The 11,496-nt window shown below is 33.8% G+C and overlaps 1 protein-coding gene across 1 annotated transcript; it reads right to left on the minus strand.

Annotated features, from left to right (window-relative positions):
* Positions 1 to 1,560: 1,560 nt before the first annotated feature.
* On the minus strand, positions 1,561 to 10,737 carry LOC120079743 (peroxisomal fatty acid beta-oxidation multifunctional protein AIM1). The gene is made up of 18 exons (XM_039034106.1): positions 10,453 to 10,737; positions 10,284 to 10,355; positions 9,051 to 9,113; positions 8,908 to 8,964; positions 8,711 to 8,778; positions 8,544 to 8,625; positions 8,371 to 8,426; positions 7,673 to 7,975; positions 7,408 to 7,494; positions 7,040 to 7,214; positions 5,448 to 5,569; positions 5,072 to 5,235; positions 4,052 to 4,306; positions 3,495 to 3,616; positions 3,272 to 3,393; positions 3,011 to 3,159; positions 2,212 to 2,350; positions 1,561 to 1,910 (listed from the first exon to the last, which is right to left on the minus strand). Exons 1-18 carry the CDS (start codon positions 10,544 to 10,546, stop codon positions 1,866 to 1,868), a joined length of 2,175 nt encoding a protein of 724 aa, XP_038890034.1. The 5' UTR covers positions 10,547 to 10,737; the 3' UTR covers positions 1,561 to 1,865.
* Between the last annotated feature and the right edge of the window lie 759 nt (positions 10,738 to 11,496).

Below are 11,496 nucleotides of genomic sequence, written 5' to 3' on the forward strand. Positions count from 1 at the left end.
GAAAAAAACAAAAAATTTGATTCCAATTTTATCTTTTTCAAGATTTATCCACCCTTATACATGTGTAAATATCGAAAAGAATATTTGTTGAATGAGAAATTTTGGACAATCACAAATTGTCACACCATTTACCAAATTAATGATGAAATAACAAGTAATTGAATTTAGGAATAAATAAAAGTTGACATATGTCCCAAGCTGAAATTGAGGTTACAAATTGGCAAATCCCGATGATACCATGTGTTTTCAACCGTTGGATCAAATTATTATTTTTTGGTCTAATCAAATATTAAAATTTAGGTTAAAGTTAAATTGAACCCAAAAATTACTTAATTTGACTCGAAGAATGCCCAAATCCAATAAATTGACCCAATAGCCAGGTCTATGGACCAACCAAGCCCAAACCCGTAAAGCCCACCTGAGGTTCTATAAATAGATAAGTTCAATTTTCTCTACAATTAGAAAACTCCTAGACTTCTAAAGACTGAAAACGGGCTCCGCTTAATTAGATGATCAAGTACTAGAGATCGAACCAAATCTACATCAACACAAATCCAACTCCTAGAAATCGAACCAAATCTACATCTCGAACTCCTATAGATCGAACCAAATCTACGGCAACACAAATCCAACTTCACAAAACAAGTTCCTCTGAAAATCTCGTGTAAACAATAATTTCAAAACAACTTTAAAAATTAGTTGATGTATGAGATTTGAAAATTCAAAACAACTTTCAATTTTGGATATAAATAACAAATCTCATTTAAGATAATTAATATAATAATAACAAATCTCAGCTATGATATTTAATATAATATGATATTTTAAATTTCAAAATAAATTTTGGAAATTAGTTGAGATACGAGATTCGAAAATTCAAAACAAATTCTATATTTTTATTATTATTTTCAACTTAAATTTCGAGATTCATGGCAAATTATACACGGGGAAAGACGCTCTTAATTGACTCTGAAAGTGTGCTAGAATATCAATAGAGTCCACATTATATATTCAAACAATTAATTGCAACTTCATTAATAAAGATGTGACCCATACATTTTGCTATAACAATTCCGTCTTTTGTTATTTTTTCAAATAACAGTGTAATTACTGCTATATACTCGAATATTCCTATTGTTGGTTGGAGATCGTTGGTTAGACTGGATCTCAGATTGAATTTTTTTTTCGAGATTACCCAACCTAAATTACACACACACATATATATATATATCTTTTAGAACTTATGAATATGTGAATTCTGAATGTTTTTCTAGATTTTGCGTTTACAAAAGATATCATGCATATTTAATATTTAACATTTGAGATTTTAACTAATATTTTAAATTAATATTAATTAAAAAAAAAAACCAACCACCAAACTCGACCCAACACGAATTTTGAGGATTGAATTAGATTCAGTTAAAGATCTTATTTGAATCTTTTGGATTGCGACCTAAATTTTCGAATTGGTCCGGAGAACTTCACAACTCAGTCAATGTACACACCTACCTCAAACCAACACCTAATGATTTTTAGTGAGGGGGAGAGACAACAACTTTATATAGCTTCTCAAATTATTTTTTATTTTAGAGAAATTAAATACTCTTCCAAAGTTCAAATTCAATGGATCATCCTTAGGCCAGAGTAGATTTCAAAATCCCCACTAAACATCAATCAACTAAATTACCCACTAGAAAAAGAGAGAAAAAAAAGCCCATAACCTAATAATACATTTGGAAAACACTAACAATGCAAGCAAAAACCACTTCAAACCCCTTTTTGATGCTTTTGCTAATTGGGGATTACAAGGTCTGAGAAAGGGAAGAAGCTATTGCATGCCTATTGGGAAATAGAAGCTTATTTGCTTAGAGTCGGGATCTCGACGCTGCATTTTCTGAATCAGCCTCGCTCTGCAAGAAAATTTAAAAAATATTAAAAAATTGTCATGTTTCTATTCATAAGAGAGAGCATACCAACAATAATGTGAATCAACATTTGGAAGAGATTTTGCATGGTTAAAATCACTTTTGTCATGTTAAAAACACTCTAAAATATGTCTTTAATCATTAAAAGTTAATATAATATTTAATTTTACGCTTTTAAATGCAGTTTTTATATACCATAATTGGATTTGAATCATTAAAATCAGGTTTGTGAATTTAAAAATGATAAAAGTGATTTTCATCATTTTAGAATTACTGGAGATCTTACCAAAGGTATGCCTTTTGCTACTCTTTCTTCTAAATACTTAGAGGGCTTGAAAAAATCACCATATTGTTCTGACCATTTCTTGAGACTTCCATATACATGTTTAGGCCCAACCAAATCTCCCCAAAACAGGAGACCGCCGCTGCAAAATAGAGGTAGCCAATAACCATAAGCATAATTATTTGGTAAAGGCATGCTAGAGATAGATATATGGTAAACGGTCATTTTTTTAAAATATATATTATTTTTATACTAGAAAAAATTCAAAGTAGATGGATGAATTTGTGTGCTTCCAAAATTAGTTTAATACATTTCACACTCAAATTTTATTATTATCATCATATATGTCTTTGTAGTCTACTTAACAAGTGTTCTATGCATGTTTACACATTTGTTGCACTAACAAGTACCCAAGTGTCCAAGTGTGACATGGACATGCTTGCCAAACTAAAGTGTCTATTCTTAGTTTAAAACCATTGTTTTCTTCTTAAAAGGTGTCCTTCCTAAGAAGGGTGAACATCAATCTAACCACTCTACCAACATGTAGATAATCGTCCAAGGCATCTACCTCATCCCTTAAGGTTAGAGGTTCAGATCCCCATCTCATATGTTGTATTAAAAGAGTCGATATCTCTCTCTTATTCATCTTCCTATCTTCTATTTTAGGTAACTTTTAAGTTCGTGTAGGTAGTCTCTATAATTCAATTTAATTTTCTTCAAGAGAGTGATGAAAATGGCAACCCAGTATATTCTCAGATTATAGTAATCTGAAAAAGATAACAAATGAGTGAAGGTGTGATACCGATAGGAAGGAAAGCTCATTCCAAGAACAGTTGCAACATTAAGGTCGGACGGCCTAACGACGATTCCTTCTTCCACCACACGACATCCCTCATTTACCACAGGAAAGAGTACCATTTCCAAAATTTGCTGGTCAGAAATGGATATAGGCTGCCAGAAGCAAACAAGAAGATTTAATAACGAACAGCAACTAAAAGATGATTTATGCACAATGAGTGTCCACGTTTATACAAATGGCTACTGTTATCAAGCTTTTAAGCACCTTTCCACCGGGCATAAGGTTGGCAATGCGCCTAGACTCCTCCAGAATAGGTAAAATTGAAGGATCGGGCTTTGGTTTGCTTCCTTTCTCATAAATATAGAAACCCCGACCATTGTTTTTACCTGCACGAGAAAATGAATATGTAGTTCACATTTCTGAACATGAATCATTTTGGAGAAGCGTGCACAAAAAAATAAGGTGTTATTCTGAAGAATTTCAGTACCATCACGCCCATTTTTCCGCATTAGGTCAATCAAAGGTGAGACCAAAACACGATCCGGAAATGCAGCAGAAAATTCTTTCCATACTGCAGTTGCCACTCCATATCCACTTAAATCCTGAAGCCTGTATGCATAAGAAGCAATCAAGATGGTGCAGATAGAGGATTGGACATTAAGCAATAAGCTTCCGGTAGTCCAGACTCGAGATCAAACATGATGTCTTACATTATTCTTACATAGTTGCATATAAAATCTGTACATCAATGACTGACTAAAGAGTTTTGGCAAAAACATCTTTTTGATTTTAAACAAAAATTTGCTAATAAGAGATAAAAGCATCATTTCATCAGAGTGACTACCATTGAACAGTACCGGTCAGGGAGTAACTTGAACGCAACATGAAAACATTAAATACTTGCGGAAATAAGAAAGATGCTAAAAAATCTCATTTAAAAAATGGGCTAGCAACATTTAGCCGTTGGCTTCTATGGGAATTGAAGAAGCCATGGCCAAGCAGACATTAAGAGGACAAAATTCTAGCATTAAGGAATTGACTTACTGGAGAGGGCCCAGGGGAAGACCAAAATTGGTGATCACCCGGTCAATTCTGATTGGGTCTACACCTAAGTTAACCAAAAAATGTGCAGCCTGAGCATATGGGAAAAATGTGCGATTGACTGCAAATCCAGTGCGGTTGCCCACAACAACAGGAACCTTCTTTATGATTTTCCCAACTGTCATAAGATCAAGAATCACTTGTGGAGAAGTCCTTTCTGTCCGAACAATTTCTAGGAGGGGCATCACGTGGGCAGGGCTGTCCATTGTAGAGAGGTGTGAGCAAAAGTTGCTAATAATTAGTAATTGAATCAGGAGAAACATAGACAAAATATGGCAATAAAAACATGATGTAAACTCATGGTTTAGGAATCTTAATAGCGCAGGTACACATAAGAAAAAAGATAACTCTTTGAGGTCAAATAAGGCCTTCATTGTTCATTCTTCAATGAAGAAGTTAAACTCCATCCAATGTTACTCAATATATCATGCTTATCCTATCAAAATATAATGTGACTCTCGACTTTTATTGTGCACTCACAAAAACTTCATGAATAGATGGTTTTAACAAAGAGACAACAATCACAATACACGCTCCATCATAAGCTGAAATGTCGGTTTTGACCTGTGGACAGCTTTCCAATACAAGAAAATAACTATTAGATGCCCCTACAGATTTCAGTCGATATGCTTAACCTGACCCTGGATGATGCTTATTACTTCAGGTAATTTGTACTTGAAACAAACTGCTATATCCTTTGAATCATTATACTATAACATTAACTTTAACTCCTATAAACTATATATCAGAAAAGAGAAAAAGGAAAAGTTCACTCTACAGTCCACGTGTTCTCTTCTTTCGAGCAAAAACTGGAAAACAACCTTCCTCACACGCTGGTTGATGGAACAATAGAGATTCAAAATGTTCCTTGAGATACAACACTGGTTGACTTTGACTTGCACAAGGATTGACAGGAAAGAACTTTAAACTTAAATTAAAACAAAAACAAAATTGGAATATGACCTGAAAAAATGTGCTCCAATGATTCGATCAATGGATCTGGTTTTTTCTCCAACTAGATTCAGGTCGATAGTTGAGGTATTTGTTGCCAATATGCAGTGAGCAGGGCATACTTTCTCAATTTCACTAAATATTTTTTGTTTAAGGGGGACATTCTCAACAACCGCCTACAAAAAATAGTTTGGTCTTTGCCGACGTCAAAATTGAAAATATTATATATGAATTATATTCTGGAAGTAAGAAAAATATTGAAGCCAGAAAGATTGTCATAAATAATAGTAGTCTGATGTCACCACGACCAAACCAATGTCATTTCAATTCCTGAAAATTTGAACCTATATCTTCTTTAGATCTACTGAAACAGAAATTAAGAATTTACCTCAATCACCATATCCACATCTTTGAATTCTGAATAATCCAATGAACCTTTAAGAATCAGAAGAGCTTTATTTGCCTTATCTTGTGTCAGCTTGCCTTTCACTACAAAGCCTCTAAGATTTGCTGCCAAATAAATAACAGATATAATTCAAAGGACAATAAAGTTCAATGATGCACAATAACAACGCTTCTATTGAAATGTAAAATAAAAATGAAAACAGTTAAAATACACTATGATTTTGGTTTTCAAGCTTTAAATAAAAATGTCATCAGCTTACAATATGTACATTGTGAAACCTCAATCCCAATCTTGTTTGAAAGTCCAAGGCTAACATATCCAAAAACCCTAGTTCCATTATTCTATAACTGTCAATAACAGACTACTTTTGCATAACTGATTAAAAGCCACAAATATATTACATCCATACATACATATATATGGTCTAAAAAAAATGATTTCATAAATGGAGATACTCAAGAATTGAGCAGGAAAAGATGTCCGACTCAAAAGCAAAATACCTATTATATAAGACTTATACAATAAGTATCCCAAGCTTGAAAAGTTAAAATCACAGGAATGTCTTTGAAAATTTTGGTTACTGAAGCGGAAGCCAGATTCATAGCTCAAAAGACACTCCAGACCAATTGTAACAGTATTATTATTATTATATAGAAAAGTAATTTCAAATAAAAAATAACACTTTTTATTCAAAATAGCAAACAAGTTACATAATGATTGACAAACATGCATTTTATGGTTTTGGTTAACATGTCAACATATCTCAATGTTTATATATGCAACTAATTCACAATATATAACAGGGGGTATGGCATCCTAGACAAACCTTAATTCTAACTCAATTTTTTTTTATGACTTGGGAAGCGTTGAGAATCCCACATTTTCACAATCTTTATAGACATATGGACTACTACTCTCATTGCCAATTGGTTTCGAGATAGAACTCCTTGTTATCTAACATGGCATCACAACCCATAAAGCCCAAACAGATGGTCCAAAAACAAAATTGGGATCTGATCCATGAAATTGTGAATCCAAAAAGGCACCATATCGAGGGGGCAAGTTGAGAATCCCACATTAAAAAAATCGAGGGACCTTACAGGGTTTATAAGAGAGATAGGTTACTCCTCTCGTTGTCAATTGGTTGTGAGATGGAACCTCATGTTATCTAATATGGTATCACAGTTCATGAAGCCCAAAGGGGCATTGAATAAAAAAAAAAAAACAAAACAAAAATTGAGATTTGGATCAAGAATAGTGAACCCAAAGAGGCACCATCTTAAAAAGGCATGTTGAAAATTTCGCATTGGAAAAATCAAGAGACCTCACAATCTTTATAAGATATGTGAGCTACTCCTCTAATTGTCAATTGGTTTATAGATGGAACCCATGTTATCTAATAGGAAGCATTTACCAAAATTGGACTATAACAATCAAATGGGGAAGTACTCTCGTGATAATATCTTCCACAAAAACAAAACAAATGTGCAACGGTACTAATCTCCCAAAAAGATGACAAACAAAATCTTAAGGATGAAATAATACTGGGGACATAAAAAATCCAAAAATCCTACCTTCAATAGTTTTTATTCCCTTTTGAAGATATTCAGCATTGATTTCCTTAAGAACAACATGGATGTTGCTTAAAATAAGAGCTGTTGCTATGCCGGAACCCATTAAACCACCTCCAATAACAGCAACTTTCTTCACTTGTCTTGGTTTAAGGCCACGATCAGTTACATTTGGTACCTGAGGAAGTTTGGAGGCACAGTAATCAGTGACACAAAGTACATCTGAAATCATCTGAAACCATAAATGAAATTGGAGAAACATATGCTATATTGTAGGTAGGCATAAAACATCATGGGAAAGAAATAGTGGTTTCCCTTTTTTTGGTTGCATTAGGAGATAAGGGTCTTAGTTTCTTGCATCAATGATGTACCTTTGATAACAAACGCTGGGAAAAAAAGACGTGAACAAGACCTTTTGCACTGTCTGTAACTACAAGTTCCCTGAATACTTTGTCCTCCTGCCACAATCATTCTTAAGTTAGTAACCAAACCAGCAGCAAGTAACAAGCCAGATGTTTCAGCAAAATAAAAATTTTAAAAATGAGAACAAAAACCGGTGCAACATAACCAAGTTGATCCTTGCACACAGGAAAATACAACTTAAGACGGCACAGGCAGAATCTAATACAAAGGTACCTTTAGAACTCCACTATATCCTCCATGAATTATTCCCTCTTCAATAACATCAATACAAGCAAGGTGCTGTGGTGTGTTTGGCGCTATCTTTTTTGCTTGCTCCCTAGCCGATTTTAATACCAAACGAGCTTCAGCCAGGGACCCAATTCTGTCTGTCCGGTGAAGAGTACGGATCCATGGTTTGCGTCTATCAGCAATATCTAGTGCCCACTTTCTAGCTACTTTCATCAACTCATTTGGACTGACAACAGCATCAATAAGACCTAGCTTCTCTCCTTCTTCAGACGTGATTGTTTTAGATAACTGGGTAAAATGCAAAATTACAGAGCATAATCACATTTTATGCTGTAATAATCAATTTGAAAACAAGTTTAAGCCTACCTAACAAAGTATAGGCGCCAAATTCTTTTGATAAGATATAGAGGCCAAAAATATTTTTTCCCATAGGAAACTGAAAATTTTAGGATGTTCTTTACTGTTTAGTTTAATAGATAGATACATCAAGATCATTGATATACCAATCATATAGTTAAGACTTTTCTTATTTCTCTAAGGTCATAGAAAAATTGGAAGTCAAAATTTTCTCCAAATTAACATCCAGGACAAAATGGCATCTAATAAGTTAAATGTACTAATTTGGATATTAATTTGCATACTTTGTCATGAAAACCAAGTAGAAAAGAGAATGTTTAACATACCAGCATCATTTCAATAGCTTTTGATAGACCTATAAGTCTGGGAAGTCGTTGAGTGCCTAATAAATCAACCAGTACCCATAAACTCAGTGACTGTTTAAGAGAGAGAGGGGGGGCATAGATTGCTACATTCCACATATTTGAGATTTAAGAATAGGTTCAGAATAAAAACTTACCTCCAAACCCAGGAATTACGCCAAGTGACAACTCTGGTAAACCAAGCTGAACTTTAGGTACAGCAATACGTGCATGACTTGCCTGTATAAATACAAATGATGTGATGCAAAGATCCAAAAATTGAGGGAGGGAAAGAATCAAACAATGCTCAACATGAAGCACAAACCAAAGCCATTTCTAACCCTCCCCCCAAAGCAAGTCCTTCGATTGCAGCAACAATTGGCTTCTTGGCATCTGCACTTATGGCAAAATACTACTGAATGATGGAGTTTTTATTATCATAGACAAACAAGTCCCAATGAACAATGAAAATTCGGCAGACAATAAGTAGGAAGATACTAGAAAAAATGACATGAGAAGAACCTTCCATTGTGTTGACTGCAATCTCAACACTGACATCAGGGAGGAGGGATACGTCCCCTGCAATTTCAGACCATTCGAAAAGGTAAATTCTCAAACAAACTTCTCCACATTCAAAGTCCCAACTCGAATAAATATAAACGCACCAGTCTTGTGAATCTTCTCAAAAACATTGATGTCAAATCCACCGGAGAACCTTCCTCCTTCGCCTTTAGTAAATTAAAATAGATGTTCAAAAATAAGAATGGAACACAAAAACAGGGATGTTACTCAAATTTCAGAAATCCTAAAATGCTAAACATAAGAACAAGTTACTAGTTCATGTAGGAAAAATTCTTCAACATGCAGGGCCACGTATGTGATTGCTAGTTGTGTTGCATTATTTATAATTAAGCCAAAAAAATAAACTGGTAACGTACAAATATAGGCAACATGTAGACATTAATATTACCATGGAAATCTGCATAACTATATATTTATTTATCTAATTTGATAAGGGAAAAATCGAAATATGAAAACATAATAACTAAGGACCTATCTGACAACCATTTGATCTTTTAAGATTAGGCTTATTAACACTACTTCCACGTATGAGTTCCTTTCGTTTTGTTATTGCCAAGTTTTGAAAAAAGAAGAAAGTTCTAAAACTTCTCTTTGTTTTTGGAAAATAGATCAAAATTCAAATGCTTTGTTAAGAAAGAGAAAACCCATTGCAAAAAATTGTGAAAAAATAAGCACAATTTTAAAAAACTAAAAACCAAATAGCTAACAAACAAGGCCTGAATAATCAAAATGGTCACTAATTCAGGGCTATGGTCCCTCCCTTTGCGTAACTTTCATCAAGTTGTTTTCTTGTCCCCATTAGAGAAGGGATCCAAAACGAAAGATGATCAAGGTAAATATGAAACAGAAGAAATTAACACACATTTCAGTTTTTCATAATGAATTCACTTTTCCTCAGCACTTTCCTTCCGTTCTCGGGAATTTTGTCAAAAGTTAAACTGAATTTAATTAGTATAACACACGCTGCTAAATTACGTCGAACGTGCCAACAAGAGCGTAGCTCAATTGGCATAGTGCTTGTACTATCGACTTCGAAGTTTGAGGTTCGATTCCCCCACCCCACACTTTAACTACAATACCTTTCCAAAAACAATACGTCGAACTTGCTTAATGTTTGGTGTTTGGTTAATTTAATCCATCAGCTCACTCTTCAATTAGCACGAAAAATTGGAACATAATGCATGGATTCATCACGAGGAGACTACTTGATCTAAGCAAAACCAAGCGAAAACTACCAAAATTCTTGCAAGCAATTTCCAACCAAAATCAATTAACCAAGTTGTACTCGAAACAGTAAACTTGAGATTAATACTTACCAGTTAAAACAACAGCCTTCACATCATTTCTCCTCATCGCCTCATCAAATTTCGACTTCAAGGCAGGAAACACTGCATGTCCAGAAACAAAAATCCAAAATCCAAAAACAGAAACGAAAAAGAAAGAACAAACAAAAAGAGAAACAGAGAAAAGGATTCTCAAACTCACTGGTCCTTGCTAGAGCGTTTACAGGAGGATTAGACAAAGTGATCAAAGCAACGCCATCATTTCCAACCTCCATGGTGATTGAAGCCTCCGCCATGATCGAGAGTAGCTTTCGTTAAGCTGTGTCTTCAACTTTCTCTCTGGATTCAAGCAAAGAAACCGAAATCGAAAGGAAATTCAAATGAGTTAAGCTCGTTTCTTGTTGAAATCGAGTGAGTTGAAGATTTTATACGGCTACTCAGCGATAAATATGGCCGAGTTTGTGGATGAGAATGAAGAATTTCTCGGAAAGAAGTTCTTTCTTTCTTTTTCAATCGGAAAATTTCACCGAAATTTTGTTGCACGTGATATGTCATGTGCAAAGCTATGCTTTTCCACGTGGAGGGATATCATTGGTTGAACTGGAGACTAGTAAGAGGCATAGATTCTATTGGTTGTTCATTGCATACCTACCCCGATTGGGTGTGAGTGGAAGCATGGGAGTTTTCCTCATTCGTACATTGAATTGCCAAAACAAAAACGTGGAAGTGATAACGAAGTTGCTTCGAGTTCCTACCAACCTCGTTTATTTATGTATTTATTTTTATTTTTGTTATTATTATTTAAGAGATACCAAACCAAATTTATTTATTTATTTTGTTCGGCAAGTAGGTTTCGAGTATGTGCTACCCTAGCTTGTGGGAAATTTTATTTTTATCATTTGAATTTTAACTTTGTTTGAAATAAATATCTCTGGAATGTTTTTTTTTATATATATAATATGTAAATTTACACAACCACTGATGTGGAAAAATTAAATGACATTCATAACATCATTTAGGTTTACACTACCTTTTTAATAGCCTTTTTTAAGGAATTTTTACATAAAAAAAACCTTCTTTTAACCGCTATATTTTAAAAATCTCTTTAAGTTTTAATTTTTTTCAAGAAGACTTTTAATTTTTTTTTTTTTTATAAATTTGTTATTTTTTTATTATTTTTATTCTCGATTTTTATATATATTTCTCTATTTTTCTTCCTTAATGATTAAGAAATAAACTAAATTTA

The sequence above is a fragment of the Benincasa hispida genome, chromosome 6 (assembly GCF_009727055.1).
Source record: "Benincasa hispida cultivar B227 chromosome 6, ASM972705v1, whole genome shotgun sequence".
NCBI classification, from domain to species: Eukaryota; Viridiplantae; Streptophyta; class Magnoliopsida; order Cucurbitales; family Cucurbitaceae; genus Benincasa; species Benincasa hispida.